The sequence below is a fragment of the Capricornis sumatraensis genome, chromosome 6 (genome assembly GCF_032405125.1).
Source record: "Capricornis sumatraensis isolate serow.1 chromosome 6, serow.2, whole genome shotgun sequence".
Classification (NCBI taxonomy): Eukaryota; Metazoa; Chordata; class Mammalia; order Artiodactyla; family Bovidae; genus Capricornis; species Capricornis sumatraensis.
Window position 1 is genome coordinate 19271365 of NC_091074.1, and position 22924 is coordinate 19294288.

Here is a 22924-nt window from a genome sequence, read left to right on the forward strand (position 1 = left end):
TTCAAACACGATTGAGAATTTCAAGACTTGGACAGTAGCTCATCAAATAACGCACGGGGCAGCAGGGTCCCATGTTCATGAAGCCCACCCGGTTTGGCTGAGTCTCAAGTGGATGGGGACAACATTTAGTTAAGGTCCAGGAATCAGAGAGTCAGGGAGGCCTTATGATTTCCCAAACGGATGCTCTGTTCATTCCCAAGAACCTGTTTCTGTTCCTGCCGCCTAGCAGGTCTGCCATGGGATCACCAGGTCACAGTAGTGGTTTGGGAAGCGGTCATTTCACTCTTTCTGTGTTCCTTCTCTATCACGACATCCCTCTCCATTACACCCCCGTTATTTCTGATGCTGTTAAATGGAGCCGGAGGAGTGGCGCAAGTGAGAAACTAACGTTCAATCGGGCAGCGGAATTGTGAGTTTTGATTTGGGAGTAGGCACCAGCCTGGGGCGCGGAGCATCCCTCCACTTCTGCGGAGCTGGGGGCTCGCCGTGCACGTTAATTCAGGCTCTTCCCTCCTGGGGGCGCCGTGCCCCAGCTCTGAGCCCCAAGGGTGCGATCCCGCACCCCAACGTCTGTCTCCGCTGGAGCCTTTCGCGGTGCCAAAGCGCCCCCCTGCGCCCCCCGCTGAGTGCTGCACCGGATCTCTCCCCCCCTCCACCCCCGGCCAACTGCCCGCCCCCCGCATCTCAGCACCCCCTCCCGCGCAGGCTTCCAGAAAGCTCCCGGTGCTTTCTACGGCATTCTTTGGGCGTGAGTCATGCAGGTTTGCAGCCAGCCCCAAAGTGGGTGTATACGCAGCGGAGCGCTATAAATACGGGCGCCTCACGGTGCTGTGCACGCGGCGTGGCCAGGAGGAGCGCGCGGGCATCGGTGACCGGTGAGATGTCCCCACCGTTCCAGTTCCCTACGTGGAGCCCCGCCGCCGGGACGATGAGCGAGGGGGTGGGGGTGGAGGTGGCCGCCGGGCTAGGAGAGGATGATCGCTGGTAGTTACAGGGCTGTCAAGAGGGGCGCTTTGGGTGGAGTCGGGAGATCAGGGAAGGCAGGTGACCGGAACCCCATCGCCTGCGAGCCTGGCGGGGTCCGAAAATTGCTGGGGTCGGCGCACAGGCAAGGACTCGGGAGCCCTTTTGTTCATGAACTCCAATCACAGTTCTGTGGGGATAAACAGGATAGGTGTAGTGAACCTCTTTTTGTAAAGATGGGGAAATTGACATTTGGAGGACTGCCGCAGACGCTGGAGGCCAGGCTAGTTAGTGGCAGAGCTGGCCCGCTCTGAGAGCCTTCCTGCAGCATTTTCCTTGGAAAGGCGCTGATATCTCCAGGGGTGGCAGTCAGCTTGATCGCGTGAGTCATCTTGTTTGCTCCCGAATTCTCTAGTTCTCTGGCTAGTGTGTTTATAAGTATGATGTTTTAAGTATACATTGTGTGCGTGCTCCATCGTGTCCGACTCTGGTACCCCATGGACTGTAGCCTGCCAGGCTCCTCTGTCCACGGAATTCTCCAGGCAAGAATACTGGAGTGGGTTGCCATTTTCTCCTTCAGGGGATCTTCCCAACTCAGGGACGGAACCCGCATCTCTTGAGTCTCCTGCATTGGCAGGCAGATTCTTCACCACTGAGCCACCTGGAAAACTCTTTCTCCTTCCTAATGCCCCAGAGTACATGAGAGAAACGTGTCACACAACCTCCATCAGATTTCAGACGTCTGATTCAAAACTGTCACATTTTATAGATGAAAATCTGGAAGAATAAACAGAAAGAAAAGTCTCCAAAGATAAACAGAAAGTAGGTATAAGAATTGGGATTAGAACCCAAGTCTTGACCTTCCAGAATTTCTGGACTTACTGAAAAAAAGAAGCTGATTATTACTATTTAAGAGTGAGGTTAAGAATTTAAGAGTAAGTACAAATTCTATAAAAGGATGCTCTTGAGAGTGTTCGTTATAATAATAGTCAGAAATTAAAGACAATTTAAATGCTCAGCCTTGTGGGATGGCAAAACAAGGTACACCAGAAAAAAAGACTATTACACAGCCATGAAAATATGCTTTTAGAGTGTATTTGAAGATAGTAAATGTAAAGGACCCAATTGCATAGAAAAGAGGAAAGATATCACACTGCTATTGTTTGCCCCTGGAGGGTGTGAATTACAGGTGAATTGTTTTGTTTTTCATTTAGGTAGAGTTTACTTATTTGGGGAGGGAGTAGGAGGGGAGCTTGGGCTTTGAACCCTGCAGCTTACTCTGCCTGACAGTGTCCTCCGCAAGGCTTCTTCTGGGGAAAGGAGGGCCTTTGAGTGGCTTGTTTAATCAGAGCAGTTGGCAACCAGGTGCCTTGGTCTGAAAATGGGAGGGGAGGGGAGTTAGTGCAAAGGGAGGGTAATTTGGCTGCACAGCCGCTGTTCTCATACTGTCTGTTCTTCGGCTAGTATCAGTATTGCTACTGCTGCTGCTGCTAAGTCGCTTCAGTCGTGTCCGACCCTATGCAGCCTCATAGATGGCAGCCCACCAGACTCTGCCGTCCCTGGGATTCTCCAGGCAAGAACACTGGCGTGGGTTGCCATTTCCTTCTCCAATGCATGAAAGTGAAAAGTGAAAGTAAAGTCATTCAGTCATGTCTGACTCTTTGTGACCCCATGGACTGCAGCCTACCAGGCTCCTCTGCCCATGGGATTTTCCAGGCAAGAGTACTGGAATGGGTTGCCATTGCTGTCTCCAAGTATCAGTATTACTTGGAAGCTTTTTAGCACAGCAGTCTCGGAATCAGAATCTGGTGTGATAACAAGACTCCTGGCTAATTCCCAGGTACTTTTAAGAAGCCGATTGCTTCATTAAGGCAAAGCCTGCAGCAGGGAAGGACTGCAGGTGGCCTCAGTGTGCCTGCTTCAGTTTCTCTGTCCCTGTCTCTACATGTAGGACATGTCTCTACATGTCCTCCCACTTCCCTGAAAGATATCGTGCCAGTGCCCACAGTTGGTCCTACGTCTATTTTTGAAGGAGTCAGAATTTCCTGTGGTGACATAAGACTCTTGTGTTTACAGAACAAATTCAAATCTCTGAGGTCTGTATTAGGTCCATTTTACAGATGGAAAAACTGAGGCTCCAATTTCAGTGACTTGGTGTCAAGGAAAGAACACTGGACTGGGGGATTGGGAGGGCTGGGTTCTCAATCCTGGGGTTGCCACCTGCTGGTAGGCCTTGGGGAGCCCCATCGTGTTTCTGGGTTCTGCCTCCCCTCTGAGGTGGAGGATTGAATGGGAGACAGGTCCCTGTCCCAGCTCTCAGCTCCATGGCTCCGGTGGTCTCCAGACTCCTGATGGCAGATCCTGTACTGACCCCTGGGTTTCTGGACTCCTCATTCAGTGCTCTTGCCTTTGACTTCCCTGACTTCCCTGCATCTCTTTTCCTTAGGACCCAGTGCCCTGTCTTCCGGTCCAAGCCTATTTCGAAGACTGGTATATGGGTTTCTCAAAAGCCTTCACTTATGGGGGGTGCTCTGCTGGAGGGGTGTTTCTCTCTGGCTTTGTCTCTCTGGCATGACAAAGCCTCTGTCCCTGCTTGAGGCGTTTCAGGCCTCAGTGAGCAGCTGGGGCAGTGCCTGGCAGACCTGAAATAGCGCCCTGGCTCAGCCGCCCACCCACCATCTCTGGAGAGGTCAATGACCCGCTCTTCTCTCCCACGCTGCTCAGGGACCACAGCCCAGCTGCCTTACTAATTGCATCTCAGGAGAGACTTGCCTTATTCATGTTCTCCCAGGGTCTCAGCCTACGGAGTTGAGAGCAGCTTTGGAGTGAGCGTCATTCCAGGAAGGGGAGAGCTCCTTCCCTTTCTTGTTAGGGGAAGCGGGTGAGTTCAGATGATAAGTTGCGGGGAGGGGTGCAGCGGGAGGGATGCGGGGGGAGGGGTTTCTGTTTTGCAACAACTTCAGCTTTGGGGAAAGGATCCATTGTGTAAGACCAGCTGGTCCAGGGTTCAGGCAGCCAGCCGAGTGTGGTGGAAGGACCTTGGCAGACGCGCTGTGGTGTGTTAAGAGAGACCAGCTGAGTGAAAGGGACCTGGCAGAGCAGAGAGGCGCTCCTCCCAGCAGGACTTCTTCTGGGGAGGCTCCTTGCCCTGCCCCCCACCCCCCCCACCCCACACCGACCTCGCTACATCCCCCTCCCCAATCCTTTGGCTTTGCCCCTCCCTTGCTACGCTCCCTGGAGACCACTGTCCTCGCCTTGCTCTACTCTCATCCACACCTCCTGCCTCAAGTCTCACGCTGGTGACGACAAATGGATTTATTTTCCTCTGCCAACCCAGAGGGTCTGAGGCTGTCAGTGCCTCAGGCCCTCAAAACAGCCTCAGACCCTCGAAAAGCACTTTCAGGAGGTGTCGAGACATGGCTGGGGACAGTGCTGTGATCGATTGGTGATGCCTGCTGTGGGCAGGCTTGGTGATGTCAACAGCAGGGGGCTGGCTGCACTCTGGGCTGCAGTCCCCACGTTAGGGGGATGGAATAGGCCGGATGAGTGACCCAGGAGAGGTGTGTTCAGAGTTGAGTTTGGTGTGAGCAGGTATCACCAGATGGATGTCCTCTCGGGATGCAGACAGTTCCTGTGCCTTTTCCGGGCACAGTCAGCTATGATGAGAAGAGGAGGAGGAGGGGGAGGAACAGGCGGAGGGTAGCTTGGACCTGAGTCCGGTGGTTCTGACTCCAGATCCTCGTTTCTTCTGTATGAGGCTGCTTTCCTGCGGTTCTTCCCGGTACCCGCTGCCTCCCACTTTCTTTTGAAAGTGCCCATTGGCAAGACTGATCCTTTCTTGTCCAGTCCCTGGGATAAAAAGGCGTTGATGCAAGTAAGGGCATAGCAGAGGGCCAGGCCTCAGCAGGGCTCCGGGAGAGCAGGCGGCAGGCTGGGCCGGAGACCAGCGGGCTGTCTAGCGGTTGCCATGACAGTTCCCTGTTCTCTACAAACAGAGGCGTGCTGGGATTCCAGAAGTGGAGAAGGAGGCAAGATGAAGACTCTACTGCTGTTGGTGGGGCTGCTGCTCAGCTGGGAGAGTGGCCGGGCAATCTTGGACAAAGAGCTCCAGGGTAAGTGACCAGGCCCCCAGGGGTCAGAGACCATTTCCGCCCTGTGCATTGGATCTGGTTTGCTCTGCGCAGGCCCCTCTCTGAGCCCTCTGTCGCCAGCCCAGGCTCCTTGTGGTCAAGTTGTCTTCCAGGCACTTTCAGGTGGAACCCAAGCCCTTTCTGACCGCTGCATCTCCTTCAGCTGTTGCCTTCCCAGGCCGCTTGGCCCAGCGCCCACACTTCCCCCATGACGCTCCTTGAGGCCTGGACCGCTGGGGCCTCTGTGGACTTCCCTTTGAGTTTCCATAAAGCTCACTACCTGTATCTGCCACCTTGCCACCTAGAAAACCAATGCTCTGGATTCAGGAAAGAGGAAATATCATTTACTAGGAGGGCTTGTCATCCTTCAAAGCCCAGCTTTTGCTTCCCCTCTTCTGCTAGGTCCTTCCTGACACCTGTCTTCCCTCTGCTCCACTCTCGTCCTACGAGCTGACCAACTCTCCGGGGTAGTAGTTAGAAACCCTAATGTTGAGATCAGAGGTGGGTGGGAATCTGTCTCTGCCCTCCCCAGCTGTTATAACACTGGGTTATTCCTCCTCTGGGGTGTGTCGGCTCCAGTGTTCGCATTTCTGAGCAGCTGGCTGTAATTGATTCTCAGGCCCTGGGTCTTCAGTGTGCCCTGGAGATGGAACCGGGCATGTGAGTATCTTAACCTCACTATGATTCTTCATCCTCATTTGTGCAGTGGGGTGAAGGCAATGTTGAGAGTCTTAAATAAATTGCATGTGAAGCGTCCAGTGTGGTGCTTGGCCCAGGATAAGCACCAGAGAAGCATGGGCTGTTACTTTCAGTACCTCGGTGACATTATCTCATTGTATTTGTCACACGAAGTGGTGTCTGATCACAGTCTCACCTCCGTGTCCCTGTCACCTGATACCATCCGTCAGAACAAAGATGAAATTCAGATGTTTGCTTAAACTGCATTCCAGAAGAAATTGTATCCAAAAGGATACTATTTTATATTTTGATCCTTAAACAATTACGCTTCCTGGATTTTTTTTTTCCCTGAAAATTTTCTTCTGCAGCTGGTTAGGCTGCTCTTCCAGCGTCCCAGGAGAACACTGGGTTATTCCTCCTCTGGGGTGTGTCTGCTCCAGTGTTCGCATTTCTGAGCAGCTGGCTATAATTGATTCTCAGGCCCTGGGTCTTCAGTGTGCCCTGGAGATGGAACCGGGCATGGAACCCGGGTCAGGGTGAAGCTGGGACCCTGAAGGCTGCCTGCCAAGGAGACCCCAGCCATGGTAGCCCCTAGACCCCCTGGCCTTTCAGACCCTTTAAACTGGTTCCAGGGTTGTATTCCCAGCACCATCCTTTCCTCTCACATCATCCACCTGCCTGCCCTTTTCCTGCAGAAATGTCCGCTGAGGGGAGTAAGTACGTGAATAAAGAAATTAAAAATGCCCTCAAGGAGGTGAAACAGATAAAGACCCAAATAGAACAAACCAATGAAGAGCGCAAATTACTGCTCAGTTCCTTAGAGGAAGCCAAGAAGAAGAAAGAGGTAAGGAAGAGCTGAGCTGCCCCCACCTTGATCTTCTGTGCTGGAGGGAGGGCATGGGGAAGCCCTGCCAGGTTGCCATGGTGACCCTCTGTCTTTCCTTCCCGGCTGTGTCAGCTGATATCCAGGGCTGTGGTTAACAAATAGGGCAGGTTTATTTGCTTTTGAAAGCTTCAAGGGGTGAGATTTTGGATCTGGTTTCGTTTCAAGCCTGGCCTAGGGCCTGCTGCCCAGATTCATTTCAATAGATTTTTCTAAACCCCGATTGTGTGCAAGCTCCAAGGTCGGCTTTGGGTAGGGTCTGTCATTGTCACAGGTTAGGAGGTGGATGTCACCCTTCCTTCAGGAAGCTTAATCTAGTGTGAGTAATACCTTTGGGGTACAGCAGGCACACACTATTTGCTCACATCTGAGTTCTGGACTATTTTGTAAAGAGACATCTAGGTCCACTGGTAAGCACTCAAAACTAAACTACTGTTGTTCAGTAAACAGCTTATTTGTGGGGTGCTAAGTCGCTTCAGTTGTGTCCAACTCTTTGAGACCCCGTGTACTGTAGCCTACCAGGCCCCTCTGTTCCTGGGATTTTCCAGGCAAGAATACTGGAGTGGGTTGCCATTTCTTCCTCCAGGGGAATCTTTCTGACCCAGGGATCGAACCTGCTTCTCTTCAATGTCTTCTGCATTGGCAGGCGGGTTCTTTACAACTAGTGCCACCTGGGAAGCCCAGCTTATTTGAAAAATAAATAGTCTCCTTGAAGATATCCTCAAATTCTACTCCTGTTGCTACCCTAACCCAATGACAGAAATGCTGAAATGGGGCCTATGGTCCCTAATGCATGGAGTGAAATCATTATAAAGACTCAGAGAGGTTCTGCAGTAAAGGAGCATATGTGACGTCATTCAACCCGAGTGCTTTCCAAATCCAATTGACCAGGGAATCCATTAATTTTTTTCCTGATAACTTGTAGCACAATTTCATGGAAGCCACTTACAGAAATGTTGGCCTGGGTGCAGCCCTTTCTTTGAAACTTAATGGCCTTTCTTGGCATGAGTAGAAATTCCCACCATGCTATGAGAAGGCTTCTAGAGTCCACGGAGAAGTGGCAAGTCTTTTTCTTGAATATTTGTGCTACTCACTGGAATTTGATAGTTGACAATCTATGATAAAGCACATCATGTTTGGAAAAAGACTCCATGACTTCTCAGTTGAGGAATATGGGAACGGGAAAGAAAGGAATTGCCTGTGAATTGGCCTAGTAGAAGGCATGGTGGCCTTCCCCATTTGGGAGCAAGAGGCAGTGGACACGGACCAGAGGGACAGGGAACATGAAGCAGGGAAAGACCTCACATCGCTCCTCCTGGTCACACATTCCTAGTGTAGCTTCATTGGGGGGTTTGGGTGGTCTACTTAATTCCTTGAAGAGTAATACACTCATTTATCAAGATTTTACTATAGAAAAGCAGAAGAGGAAAAGTTTTTCCATAATCCTTTTACCTTAGGACAATTCCTTAGGCATCTAAAGACACCTGGATTTGATCTATTTCTTAGTACTTTTTCTCCTCTCTACTTTTTGGACAGTGGCTATACTCAAACTCATGAATTTTTTAATGTGAGAAATGCTTATTATAATATTTAACACTTATTATAAACACCCTTGGTAATGCTACCCTGTTTACCATTTGTAGGTACCACAGTTTCCTTAACTGGTCCCCTAGTTTTGAGCATCTAAGTCGACACCAGTATTTTGTTTTTGCCATTCACGAATATTGAAACAAATATCTTCAGGCATATGAACTTCTCCTTTATTGCAGGAAATCCTTGGGATAGATTCTTGCAGATTTACTGGGTCAAATGTCATGGTCATGTTAGAGAGTTTTGGTAGTAGATGTGACCTTGATTTTGGAAGCTTACTTATTACCGTGGTATGCCAGGGGCCGTGGTTGCCATAGAAAAACAAGATTCGGGGAAGTTTTGGAAGATGACATTGAAATTCCTGAAGTTGAGAGTAGAAGGTGGGGTATTTAGTGAGAGGGGAGAAGTCTTGGGGTAAAGACTGTAGGTGCAGCGTCAGAGAAAGAAGTCCAGATGAGCTCTAGGGGCCAGAAAGGAGTAAGGAGCAGGATGAAGATGGGAGGATGTTTAAAACCAGATGAGAAGGGACATCCACGTGGCAAATGCAAACCAGGGCAGGGATGGAAACAAGCACCCCATGTGTCCAGGTTGGGCAGAGGTGGGAGGGCCATGCCTACCTCGGGCAGGGGAAGCCTGTGGTTTCTATGGCTAAGCCAGCCTGTGTCATCCCCTAGGATGCCCTGAATGACACCAGGGATTCTGAAAACAAGTTGAAGGCGTCCCAGGGGGTGTGCAATGAGACCATGACGGCCCTCTGGGAGGAATGTAAGCCCTGCCTGAAGCAGACCTGCATGAAGTTCTACGCGCGGGTGTGCAGAAGCGGCTCGGGACTGGTTGGCCACCAGGTGATGAGGGCCCCACTCCTTCAGCACAGCATGGCTTGGGGTGGGGAGTAAGGAGAGCTGAAGATGCTGCTTTGATTCTGCACCGAGTTCCAAGTCGGGGGAGGGATTTCCCCACCAAGGGCTTCTCTCATACCATCTGGGTGCCCTGCAGTTCAGCTCAAGTTGGACCCCATCTACCCGGAGACAGCCTCAGACCCCACAGGTTCAGGGCTCAGTCCCACAAGACTGCCCCATCACACCCACCCCCAACTTCAACAGCCAGTCAGAAGTCCAGGTGGTTACCTGTGCTTCTGACTGACTGGCTGTAGATTAGAGGGTTCCATGACTGCTTCCTTTTGTTGCTGTTGATTCACTAAGTCGTGTCTGACTCTTTGCAACCCTATGGACTGTAGCCTGACAGGCTCCTCTATCCATGGGATTTCCTAGGCAAAAATACTGGAGTGAGTTGCCATTTCCTTCTCCCAGGGATCTCCTTGACCCAGGCATCAAACCCAAGTCTCCTACAGGTGGATCGCCCCCTTAGGTGCAATTAATTTGCTCGAGAAGCTCACAGAACCTGGAAAAACATTTTACATAGTAGATAATCAATTTGTTATAGAAGGATATAACTCGGGGGATTTCCCCAGTGGTCCAGTGGTTTAAGTATCTACCTTGCAGTGCAGGGGACATGAGTTCGAACCCTGGTTGGGGAACTAGGATCCCACTTGCCATGGGGTAAATTTCACATAGGTAAAATCATTTTTAAAAAAGCCACGAATGGGTGACCAACCCATTGCTCACCCATTAAAAAAATAATAAAAATAAAAGGATTATGAGTGAGGAACAGCAAGACGGAAGAGATGCCCAGAGCTAGGGATGGGGAGTGGTGGGTGTCCTTCGTGTCCTCCCCAAGTGCAACAGTCTCTTGCATCTCCTTGGTGCATGTGTCTATCAACCCAGAAGCTTTACAAGCCCATCCTTTTGGATTTAATAGAGGCTTCACTACACCAGCATGACTGATTAAATCATTGGCCATTGGTCACTGATTCAATCTCCAGCCCCTCCCCTCTGTAGAGATCAGGGGCTGCGGCTGAAGGCACTAGCCCTTTAATCATGTAGTTCGCTCCGCCCCCATCCTTAGTTGCTTTCCAAAAGTCACCTCCCTAGCATAACAAAAGACACCTTAATTGCTCTTATCACAGGAAATTCCAAGACCTTTAGGACTTTCTTGTCAGAAACCAGACTATATATACATGTATGTATATGTATATATACATATTTATATATATACATATATACATATTTCTTGCGATAAATCACAGTATCACAGCTTCATTTCCATGTCAGTTGCAATTGATTAATTCTGGCTGCATTGGGGCCCAGAGTGTGTGATTGATTGGTAATGTCTGCTATGAGTGCAGTAATGCAGAAATGTGAAAAACACCTGTGCCAGATATTTGCCATCTTAAAAGATTCTCATCCAGTTATTCTTAGCTGCATAAGTTAACAAATGGCTCCACGGTAGGGCAGAGCCCTGTGTCCTCTTTAGCAAAAGGAACTAGGAATTTTTAGTATGCTAATATTGATCTACCCTCCCCTGCAGGCCTTGCTCAGTTAGGACTCATGAGTTTTGCCCTTCCCCAGAGTCCTATTGGTTGGCACTTGGCTGATTGGGGGGGGGGGGCGGGGTCAAAGAGGCCAGAAGACTTGTCTCACCTGACAGGTCTTGTGACTTTCTTAGCCTCACAGGTCTTCTTACTCCTCCCCGCTAGGGTCAGTAGAATGGAAGGGGGCTGGCCTGGACATTTCAGAGATGGGGAGCCATGCCCAGCTGGGCCTTCCACCCTCGGCTGTGACTCAGATGTCCCAGGTGCAGCTGGGATGGGCCTGGCCCATCTTGACAAAAGGGAAGCATCCCTGACTCTCCCCCATCTCCTGTCACAGCTCGAGGAGTTCCTAAACCAGAGCTCCCCTTTCTACTTCTGGATCAACGGTGACCGCATCGATTCCCTGATGGAGAATGACCGGGAGCAGAGCCACGTGATGGACGTCATGGAGGACAGCTTCACCCGGGCGTCCAGCATCATGGACGAGCTCTTCCAGGACCGGTTCTTCCCCCGGAGGCCCCAGGACACTCAATACTACTCCCCCTTCAGCTCGTTCCCAAGGGGGTCACTCTTCTTCAATCCCAAGTCCCACTTTGCCCGGAACGTGATGCCTTTCCCATTGTTGGAACCCCTCAACTTCCACGATGTGTTTCAGCCCTTCTACGACATGATCCACCAGGCCCAGCAGGCCATGGACGCCCACCTGCAGAGGACTCCCTACCACTTCCCCGTGACGGAATTCACAGGTGAGAAGGAGGGGGATGAAAACTCAGTTCTTTGAGATGCTTAACCTAGTCACACAGGCTATGATGCTGAAGAGACGTATGAATAGCTAAGGAGCTAAGGAAGTGTGGAGGCAGGGAGCCTTAGATGCTCAGATCTGTGCCCAGGACTTGGCCTGTATCGTCTGAATCCCCCAAAGAGCAACCTGGGGAGGGGGCTACCATCCCTGTTTGACAGGGAGTGTAGGAACATGCCCAAAGGTTCACAGACATCCCTGTTGGCTCAGCTGTAAAAAATCGGCCTGCAATGCAGGAGATGTGGATTTGATTCCTGGTTTGGGAAATTCCCTGGGATGGTCAAATCTAGCCCTACAGGACTTGTAACTCTGGTATTCTTTTGAATTTTCCAGGCTCCTTCCAACAACTGGTGGGCATGACACTATTTCCTCTAGGGTAGGGTTCCCCAGCCTCTGGGATTTAATGCCTGCTGATCTGAGGTGGAGCTGGTGTAATAGTAATAGGCATAAAGTGCACGATAAATGTAATGCTCTTGAATCATCCTGAAACCATCCCCCACCCACCCCCTCCCTGGTCCATGGGAAAATTGTCTTCCACAAAACTGACCCCTTGAACCAAAAAGGTTGTGGACCACTGCCCTTGAGGGCTAGACCCCTTTGTCTTGGGAACTCAGGTGCTTTATATGGATGCCACGCATATATTGAAAATGAATTATATAATCAGCTCACTGTACAGTTAAGAAAGCTGTTTGTGGCTATAACCTTAGGGTCTGGTAGAGAATGGGCACATAGCGAGTATCTTTTGAATGAATGAACTCTAACACGGACACGAAAAGCCGAAACTTTCAGACGTGGTTTCTTTCATTGAACCAGTAGACTCTGGTTGGCCAACCCCATTGCCTAAATGCTACGGTTGGGCCAGCACTGGGTTCTGGCTTGTAATGGATTGGAAGTGCGGGAGGGTGCTGACTTAAACAGGTCTCCTTGGTGGCTCAGTGTTGAAGAACTCATCTGCCAATGCAGGAGACGTGGGCTTGACCCCTGAGTTGGGAAGATTCCTTGGAAAAAGAAATGGCAACCTGCTCCAGTATTCTTGCCTGGAGAAGCCCACGGACCGAGGACCCTGGCAGGCTACAACCCATGGGGTCGCAAAAGAATCTGACACAGCTTAGCAGCTAAACAACAAATTGACCTGAACAAGCATTTCCTGCATATCCATAAGGTGGCGGGGGGTGGGGTGGTGGTGAAGTGAAGTGAAGTCGCTCAGTCGTGTCCGACTCTTTGTGACCCCGTGGACTGTAGCCCACCAGGCTCTTCGTCCATGGAATTCTCCAGGCAAGAATACTGGAGTGGGTTGCCATTTCCTTCTCCAGGGGATCTTCCCAACCCAGGCCCTGTGTTATAAGGAGGGCCCACGGTAAATCTTACTCCTGCCTTCAAGGAGCTTGCTGCCTGGCCAGGGGGAGAGAAACAAGACAAGACAGAATGCAGAGCAAAATGGGTTATGATACCAAAGGGAAGTACACACAGCTCAGGGAGTGTGGAGGTGGGAGAGGTGTCAGCCGGTGAAGGAGATGAGAGGGTGGCCATGCCCAGCTCAGAGGGGCCCGGGAGCCACCTCCTGGTCCCACTGCAGGGAGTCTCGCTGCTGGTCCGAGCCTGGAAGACCAGTGGTCTTCAGGCAGACAGCCAGATGCCAACCTGCTCTGCCCGCAGAATCATCTCAAAGGGCCTGACAGTGGTGTGGAAGGGCCCAGAGAGACGGGGGCAGCCCATGTTGCTCTGTGTGACTTGTCCCCGTGTGTTCCCAGAAAACAACGACCGCACTGTGTGTAAGGAGATCCGCCATAACTCCACGGGATGCCTGCGGATGAAGGACCAGTGTGAGAAGTGCCAGGAGATCCTGGAAGTGGGTGAGTCAGGGACCCCCTGGTCTCCTGTGTCTTCAGGTCCCCAGCACCTCACTGGGGTTGCCTTGAGGGGCTCAGGTGGGTGGGAGTTTAATGCCAGCTCTGCTGCCTTCCAGCTGTGGCTTTTAGGTGGGGGGGACTGTCCTTTGCTCGGCTCTGCCTGGATCCCCGTCTGGGGTTGAGGGTTAAGATGCAGAGTTGTCCCTGAGGTCAGGAGACAGAATGCTTATCACATCAGCTCGTGGTTAACAGGCTGGCTGTGGGAGCGGTGGCTGTGCTTTCTACAAAGCTGTCATCCTGTGACTTCCTCCAGTTAGTCTGTTCCCAGGGGCCAAGCCTAGTATACGTCTTCTTTTTCGGCTGCAGACGAGAATTCAGACAGTATGTTGTTGTTCTGTTGTTTTGTCGCTGAGTTGTTTCTGACTCTTTGCAACCCATGGACTGTAGCCCACCAGGCTCCTCTGACCATGGGATTTCCAAGGCAAGAATACTGGAGTGCGTTGCCATTTCCTACTTCAAGGGATCTTCCCAACCCAGGGATTGAACTCAAGTCTCCTGTATGGACAGGCAGATTCTTTACCACTGAGACATCGAGGAAGCGCTTCGACAGCACGGAGACTATTAAACTCTTGCCGTGTGTTTGTTACTAAATACCTTTCTTCTCAACACTTAGAAACATTTATTCTTCTCCCTAGAATAACTGGGGTGGCTGCTTTTCTTACAGAGGAGGAGACTGAGTTAGAGGTTTGGTGACCTGCCAAGATTACTGGATGCCCCTCCTGAGAGGGTGTTTGGAAGATGTTCCCCACCAGGGCTGCTGTGTTCTCTGCCCTGAACATATGGTCTCTCCTTGGGGTACCTTCGCCTTCTGGCCACCTTCCCTGTGGTTGGTTGGTCCCTGAGTTAAAGGAAATAGATCTCTTCTGCTGTTGCTTTCTGTTTTACCAAGGGGACTGAATTCTTTCTACTTGGAGGTCAACAGCTATAAAAGCAGTTGACACACAAAACTTCCTGGCTCACAAAAGTCTATGCCTGGAAGGAAGGAGTTAATTATTTCCCTGCACTGAGTGAATTGATCCCGGTTGGTGTGTCGGGGGGAGGTGGTAATGGTGTTTGCTTTGCATTTAATGCTTTTGGGTGCCTGGGCAGCCCTTCAGAGTCTAGTTAAATATTTCTAGTCTCAGTGCTGTGATTTTAGAAGCCACTGCAAAAGTACAAGTGCTATACGAGGCTGATCTGTGAAGGAGTGAGGTGAGTCCACAAACCTGCCTCTTGGGTTTAGCCCATAACATACCATAGTTAGAAAGCCGTAAATCACATAGTGCCTCACGGTGAGAAGATCACCTTAGGGCCAGAAGGAGAGACCTACCCACGCCCAAGCTCAGATTGGTGCCCCTGCTACTGATCTTAACCGACACTGATCACAACTTCCTGAAACGCTGGCTTTCTTTCCTCTATTGAGGAAGCATGTGTGTGCTGCCTGGGACCTCCAGCCTGGACTTTTGCAGTCTCCATTCTCCTGGCATTTTGAACCAGATCATTCTTTTTTTTTTTTTTTTTAATGATAGGCTTCATCATTTTTTAAATAACTATTAAGAAATGTTTTTATCTGGCTGCACTGGGTCCTAGTTGTGGCATGCAGGGTCCTCATTGCGTCATGCGTCGCAGTGGATGGGCTCAGTAGTTAAGGCATGCAGCGTGGGATCCTAGTTCCCCAACCAGGGATCAACCCCGTGACCCCTGCACTGCAAGGCGGATTCTCAACCACTGGACCCCTGGGGAAGTCCCTGGACCAGATCACTGTTTGTGATGGGGGCTTCTGTGCACTGTAAGTTTAGCAGCATCTCTGGCCTCTAGCCCCTGGATGCCAGGAACCTCCCACTGCCAGCGCCCACCGCCCCCACCCCCGCCACCCCCGCCAGTTGTGACAACCAAAAGTGTTTTCAGACCTTGTCAAATATCCCTGGGGACAGCGCTGCCCCAGGTGAGAGCCACTGCCCTAGGCTGCATCCCGGTTGCCAGTGACTGTCCTTATTTTCAGTGACTCCCTGGCGCAGAGAGTTTAGTCATGGTGCATATTTCTCAGCCCAGCCGATTGTTCATAATCCTATGTCTTGCTCCACCTAACATTTTATTTTAATTTAATAGAAATGATTATAACCAGCATGATGAAGCATGCAAGAACTCCTCCTTTTCCCTGACTTGCTTGAGTTTCCCTGACTTGCTTGGGGATATTTTTCAGCAATTAAGGGAGAGAAAAACAGAGAGTGTTTAAGGAGAAGGTTGTTTCTAGCTCTTGTTTATCTCGCCATCTGCAGTGGGTCGGGTTGGAGGTGGGGACCAAAAGCAGTGAACTTCCCTACTCTCTGGTGAGGTTGGCAGCCAGCCACGGTGGGCAGGTGGGCAAACCTGGACCCACAGCCCTCAGTCCCTGTGTGCTCGTGGTCCGAGGATCCTGGCTGGCTCTTCTGCTACCCAGGTTCTTGGGTCCAGAATTTCCAACTCTATAGATACAGGCTAGCTTGGAGAACTTTCCAGAGCCATAGACTGAGCAGCAAGAGCCCAAGTTTAGGAGTGACAGCTCTGGGTTCACCATCCTGACCTCCCAAATCGTTCATCCTATGACTTTGGGTAAATGATTTAGCTCTGTGATCCTCAGTTTCATTGCTGGACATCAGAATACATCAGACCATTAGTGATCACTGCTATCCAGAGTGCTTGGTAATGCCTGGGCATAGGCATAGCTGCTGCTGCTGCTGCTGCTGCTGCTAAGTTGCTTCAGTCGTGTCTGACTCTGTGCGACCCCATAGACAGCAGCCCACCGGGCTCCCCTGTCCCTGGGATTCTCCAGGCAAGAATACTGGAGTGGGTTGCCATTTCCTTCTCCAATGCATGAAAGTGAAAAGTGAAAGTGAAGTCGCTCAGTCGTGTCCGACTCTTAGTGACCCCATGGACTGCAGTCTACCAGGCTCCTCCATCCATGGGATTTTCCAGGCAAGAGTACTGGAGTGGGGTGCCATTGCCTTCCCCGATAGGCATAGCAGTACCGGGCAGACAGCAGCTACAGATAACATCCACCATTTCTGGAAATGATTCCTGAGGGGACAGGGCAGTGAGAGGATCTCCTGGTCTGAGCACACGGAGTCCCGAGGCCGTGCTTCTTGAGGTGTGGGGCAGTGCCCCTCCTTGCCCGTCTCCAGGGAGACAGGGTCTTGCACCCAAAGAGAAATCAGTGATGTCACCAAGACAGTTTGCTTCAGCTGACACCATCTCTGAGAGCAAGACTTTCTCGATGAAGACAGCAGGTGCTGAGTCACACTCAGGGCCAGCTCTCTGCTTTGTCTTGGGCTGACTGTGGATGCTTGGTGGAAAGATGGCATTCTGAGTAGCTCTGGCTCAGGTCCCGGCTGCATGACTCGGTTGCCATTGGTCTTCATCCCTGTTGAGCTCTCCCTTCACATTTCTGTCTTCTGTCTGTGTTCTTTGCCTCTCTGGGCAGACTGTTCGGCCAGCAGCCCGACTCAGACGCTGCTGCGCCAGCAGCTGAATGCGTCCCTGCAGCTGGCGGAGAAGTTCAGCAGGCTCTACGACCAGCTGCTCCAGTCCTACCAGCAGAAGATGCTCGACACGTCGGCCCTGCTCAAGCAGCTGAACGAGCAGTTCACCTGGGTGTCCCAGCTGGCCAACCTCACGCAGAGTGATGACCAGTACTACCTGCAGGTCTTCACGGTGAGTCCGTGCTGGCCGCGCACAGCCGCTGCGCCCGCCGTGCGGTCTGGAGGTCGTGTGGTCCTCCCCAGGGGTGAAACAGCATCAAGATGTTCACGGGGGCATGTCAGCTTTCGATGAAACACTGGTCCTTCCGCAGGAAGCGAACCCTCAGGCACAGCGGTGCACCGAGGCCCCGTCGCCCACTGAGGCGGAGTGTCACAGTCCCATTTTATGGGTGAGGAAAGGGCGCAGTTCAACAGCTTACCCCGCATCTCCCACCTGAGGGGTGATCACCGTCCAGCTGCAGAGCGAGAGCTCTTTCTGGAGAGCTGCCCTGTCCCACGTAGGAGGCCTCATCAACTGGCCTGTTGTTCTCCTCCAGTGAGAAGTTTCTCTCTAGTACCAGGAAACGTTTCTTTTTCTCTCCCTGCTGCCATTTCTACTACCACCGGGCCAGTGGCTGCCCAAAGGAAGCAGGCAGCTCGAAACCATATTTTACTTGGTGGGGCTCCCCCTGGACTGGCCCTCCATGGAAGGTGTTTCCCCCCCAGCCCCTACACACACACAGACTAGTGTGTCTGTGGAGTTAGGGCATTTCTGTTCCCCGAGCTGTATAGAATGTGGAGGTGAGTGAAAAGCAAAGGAGCCCGTGGATCCGAGTGAAGCCTGACTTTAGTTGCCAGCCGAGTCTGTGTTGACTGTCATCCCCGCCCCTTCGTGAGCTTTCTTTTCTCCTTCCAGGTGAATTCCCACAGCTCCGACCCCAGCATCCCATCTGGCCTCACCAAGGTGGTTGTGAAACTCTTCAACTCCTTCCCCATCACAGTGACGGTCCCGCAGGAAGTCTCCAGTCCTAACTTCATGGAGAACGTGGCGGAGAGAGCGCTGCAGCAATACCGCCGGAAGAGCCAGTGAGTGTGTGCCCGCTGCCCCACCGCAGTCCATCTGGAGCCAGCAGCATCCTGGGGGTCCATAAAAGGGGGGGCAGCCTGGGCATCACTGGAGCTACAGCCAGAGCCCAGGCAGGAAGTCGGGAAGCTGCTAGGAAGTTTCTTCTTTCTTTGGAGGATGTTCTTTCTGGGTTGGAGAGAATCAAAGTGTTGGTTGCTGCTTCTCAGGGAGTATCAGCCCTCACCTTCCCCTCCCCTGCTTCTTTTTCAGTGAGGAGTGAGACGTGAAAGTTGCTTTTGCAAGTATGCAGGCGTCTCCACCCACTTGCCCCTGAGATGAGCTTCAGGCCCCTTTAGAGAGCTGTGCACGTCACCAGATGACCAGGCCCTGACTTGGAGGTCCTCCTGACCCCACCAGCCTCTCCTTTGAACTCCTCTGAAACGCACTAATGCCTGTGTTTGCCGATCACGGGAAGAACTTGCTCGCATGCCACTAACTCAATAAACCACCTTGTAATCTGAATGCTCTGCTGTGTCCTCTTTTTTTTTTTTGACTGTGCCCTGAGACATATGGGATCTTAGTTCACTGTTGTTTACTTGCTCAGCCTCTGTTGATCTCTATCTATTACAGAACCTGGTAGCCCACCAGGTTCTTCTGTCCATGGAATTCTTCAGGCAAGAATACTGGAGTGAGTTACCATTCTCTTCTCCAGGGGATCTGCCTGACCCAGGGATCAAACCCACATGTCCTGCATTGGCAGGCAGGTTCTTTCCTGCTGAGCCCCGGAGAAGCCCCTTTTAGTTCACTAATGAGGGATCACACCCTCGCCCCCTGCATTGCAAGTGTGGAGTCTGGACCACGTGACCACCAGGGAAGTCCTGGTGTGTCCTCCTTATGCAGATTGTTCTGTTTGTTTGTTTTAACCCCCACACGTCTTCATTTGGATATTGAAAAAGAGAGAGAAAAGAAAAGCCAATGTCCAAGATAGTGTAGTCTCATCTAATTGAGAATAAAAGGAGTGGGATGATGAAGCTGGCTCAGGTAAGGATTTCCTGCTTTTAGGAAGAGATGTGCCCAGCAGGCGACTAAAACATGTTTCTGAAAAATGAACCTTTTCCATTTTATTATAAAGCAGATGTGTACTCTGATTGAGGTTAGGGTGATCTCCTGAAGGAATACATTGAAAATTAGGGTGCATATGGGGTAAAAATAAGGCATACCAGTTATTTTAATACATAATTGATATTTTCCTTTTGGAAAATGTACTCCCCCCAAAAAGCAAAATGAAGTTATTTTCTTTTAATTGTGAGAGCTTAGACTGAATCCCTGTGAACCCTTCTTGACTGTGGCATGGTTTGGTTACTGTCTGCTTTATACAACCTTTATATCCTTCCATCGACCTTAAGAAGTTCTCTTCTGCCTGGATTTTTCCTGGTAACTGTTTACCCCTCGGGGCTTCTCAGGTGTCTCAGTGATAGAGAATCCACCACCAGTGCAGCAGAGGCAGGTTTGATCCCTGGGTCGGGAAGATCCTCTGGAGAAGGAAATGGTAACCCACTCCAGTATTCTTGCCTGGAGAATCCCATGGACAGAGGAGCCTGGAGGGCAACAGCCCCTGGGTTGGCAAGAGAATCAGATCCGACTTAGCAGCTAAACATTTCACCCCTCATTCGGAAGTATAGCTGGCCTGCAGCACCCTCAGATTGCCAGCAGGTGGCACTGACTAACTGAGATACTTCTCTTCACATAAAGCAGCCTTTCCATTTATGGATCTAAAGGATCCTGTTCACCAAATATACATCAAAGGGAAATAAAACCCATCTGGATGCACCCCAGGTCTGTAACAAAATCCACATGTAAATTAAAAGCTTAAAATAGTCTTGGTTTACTTTTCCTTGTCTCTCTTAAGTTATAAGCACCCTTGCCACACAGACAGCAAGCTTATGTCCACAGAAGCTAGTGCTTTGGCATTGCTATCAGGGAAATTCAGAGGAAGGTGTGTGTGATTCACTTACACACACACATTAAATTAGGGTTATGGTTCCGAAGGTATTTGCTAAAATGACCGTAACTGTAAATTCACGTGCTTAGAGCCCATGCTCCACAACGAGAAGCCAACGCAACGAAAAACCCAGGCACCACAACTCAAGTAGATCCCACCTGCTGCAACTAGAGGAAACCCACATGCAGCAACAAAGACCCAGTGCAGCCACAAATACCACCTGATGTGAAGAGCCGACTCACTGGAAAAGACCCTGATGCTGAGTAAGACTGAGGGCAGAAGAGGACCATGGAGGATGAGACGGTTGGATGGCATTATCGACTCAATGAACATGAGTTTGAGCAAGCTCTGGAAGTTGGTGATGGACAGGGAAGCTTGGCATGCTGCTGTCCACGGGGTCACAAGGATCAGACAAAACTGAGCGATGGAACAATAAAAGCCAAAAAAAAAAAAAAACCCACCAGAAACTGAATCTGACTCTGAGTTTCACTGGGCGCCCCTTACCCCCTCCTGTTTCCCTCTTTGCATGGTGGCTTGGTTTGAGGGTCTTTGGACATCCCTCCATCTCCGATAGAAATCTCAGCCTGAGGCCCCGGAAAGCCTGAGGCAGGAGATGAGGTCACCAAGGTGCTGGATGAGACCCGGTGGGGATCTTCTGGCTGGGGGTCTGTGGATAACGGGCTCTTGGTTTCTGGCTTCTAGGATCTTTGTGGCAGACAGGGAGCAGGACTTGATGTTCTGAGAAGAGAGGGCTTGACCTCTGCCTGGTGAGGGCGCGGTGGTGGCACGAACCCTCTCTCAACCTTTATGTGGACACTTGACTGCCTTCTGCCAGAAACTTGTGATAAGATATCGTCTCTGATCACTGTGAGGTGAGGTGACACCAGACTTGTGCAGTGTGCAGCCTGGGCAACTGTAACCAGGAACCCGGGGCCAGTCGCAGTTCTCTAACCCCTGGGCCAATTGTTCTGTGTAATCCCATCAGGTCTCCACAGTTACCTTGAGGGCAGTGGTTACTTCCCCCGCACTCAGAAAGTTGCCAGGGGTAGCTTTCATCAGAGAAGTGCCCTGTGACCAAGAAAGCCTAGAGGGGAGAAGACCACACCCTAGTTCCTTGTGGCCCGGGTTGCAGCACTGGCTTGAAAAGTAGCAGGGAATAGGGGAGCGGTGGGAGCCGAGAAGCCCCCCAGAGCGTGTGGAGAGAGTGCGCCACCAACTGGTGGAGATGGGGATGACAGACGGTCACTCGGCTCAGGCCTCCCCGGGCTCCTGGCATCATCTCTGCTGAGGCTACAGGGTCACGGAGTCTGCCCCTTCCTATTCTGCTCAGGTTTGGGGCCCCCACCTCCTCCTCTGATGGGGGAGAGACAGAGCTCGGCTTTGGACGGGAGAGTGACGTTCCAAAGTAATCGGATCCTTTTATTACCTGTGAGATTTTCAGGAAGTAGAACAATCTGCTCGAGCTATTATCAAGGGACAGAACAGTGGTCAGAATGAATAAAATTGCTTTTTGTGTGTGCCTGCAAAGGAATAGAAACTCCACAATTAACAGATTCCCAGAGTCGCATCCACAGTTGAGCAAGAGGTTCAGACAGAAAGTTGACCAACAAGAGGTAATTGCGAGTGTGGCTGTAGACGTAAAGTGTGTGCCTGGTTGCCCAGTGGTATCCCACCCTTTGCAGCCCCATGGACTGTAGCCCGCCAGACTCCTCTGCCCATGGGATTTTTCAGGCAAGAATACTGGAGTGGGTCACCATGCCCTCCTCCTCCAAGGGATCTTCCCAACTCAAGGACTAAACGTGTGTCTCTTATGTCTCCTGCATTGGCAGCTGAGTTCTTTACTACTAGCACCACCTGGGAAGCATAGACATAAAAAGAACCATTTATTTGCAGAAATGCAGAATTGGGATCAAACCCAAGTCTAACTCTGGGGTCCGAGGCCCTTGCCCCAGTGCCTTCTCACAATGAGCGTTTGTCCGGTGTTTTCTCGCTGTGACAGGATGGGTTGGCAAACCCAGGAAGTAGCAATATTAAATAGATCTAAGGACAACTCAAGGACTCAGGTCTGCAGAACTTATTAACAGAACTGACGATTACCAAATCCGTCAATAAGATAGCAAGTAAACACTGGGCCACGTGGAACAAATGTACCAGGTTAATAATGAACTCTTTGTTTGCCTCTGAGATATCTCAACCCCTGGTGCACAATCCTCCCAGAAGGTGACATTGATCAGAGTAGGGGGGGATGGGCTATGACGGTGCCTCCTGCCCCACCCCCACCACTCTTGCTCTCTAATGGTCAACACTTGCCTTCAGCCAGCTCAAGTCCATTGCAAAGGTGGGGAGAGGTATTCAGGCCACAGAAAGGGGAGGAAGACAGGTCAGCACATTTCTTGCCCTCACCTCTTCCCAGGTGGCGCCAGTGGTAAAGAATCCATCTGCCAGTGCAGGAGACTTAAGATACGTGTGTTCAATCTCTGGGTCAGGAAGATCCCCTGGAGGAGGGCATGGCAGCCCACTGAGAATCCCATAGACAGAGGCACCTGGTGGGCTACAGTCTGTAGGGTCGCAAAGGGTCAGACACAACTGAAATGACTTAGCATGCACGTTGACTCCAACATCAAAGGAATAAAGACGGTGATCTTCAACTGGTACCAGATGTTCTATAATCTCCTCTTGATCTCCAGACCCTTCGGTGCCCAATTCAATAAAAAAAAGAGCACTTGACCCAGTCTGACCGCCAAGCAGTCCCATCACAGTGGTGGAGGTGACAGGTGAATTACTAACTCCAGCCTCATGTCCACAAGAGACTTTTGCCCTCTTAATGAAGGACTTTGTGTACATGGACCACATCACAGAGATGCCCTGACAGCATCAAAGGAAGGTATTCGTCCCCCAAATTCAAGCCTGTGCCCCTTATCACCTGCCTGGAGTGAACAAGATATCATTCTTTAAAACAATATCCTCCGACTTTCTGGAGCCCAGCAAAACCATTC

The 22924-nt window shown here is 51.0% G+C and overlaps 1 protein-coding gene across 3 annotated transcripts; it reads left to right on the top strand.

Moving 5' to 3' along the window:
* The first annotated feature begins 768 nt into the window (after window positions 1-768).
* Window positions 769-18439, top strand: CLU (clusterin). 3 transcript variants are annotated; one of them, XM_068974133.1, is made up of 9 exons: window positions 769-875; window positions 4959-5075; window positions 6467-6615; window positions 8919-9089; window positions 11013-11439; window positions 13232-13327; window positions 16824-17053; window positions 17777-17946; window positions 18197-18439. In XM_068974133.1, the coding sequence occupies exons 2-9, from the start codon at window positions 4997-4999 to the stop codon at window positions 18204-18206; spliced, it is 1332 nt and encodes a 443-aa protein (XP_068830234.1). In that variant the 5' UTR covers window positions 769-875; window positions 4959-4996; the 3' UTR covers window positions 18207-18439. The 3 variants fall into 3 exon arrangements, with proteins under 3 accessions (XP_068830234.1, XP_068830233.1, XP_068830232.1); XM_068974131.1 differs by lacking the exon at window positions 769-875 and adding an exon at window positions 3755-3844 and having other exon boundaries at window positions 11013-11421; window positions 13226-13327; XM_068974132.1 differs by lacking the exon at window positions 18197-18439 and having other exon boundaries at window positions 770-875; window positions 11013-11421; window positions 13226-13327; window positions 17777-17950.
* The last annotated feature ends 4485 nt before the right edge of the window (window positions 18440-22924 follow it).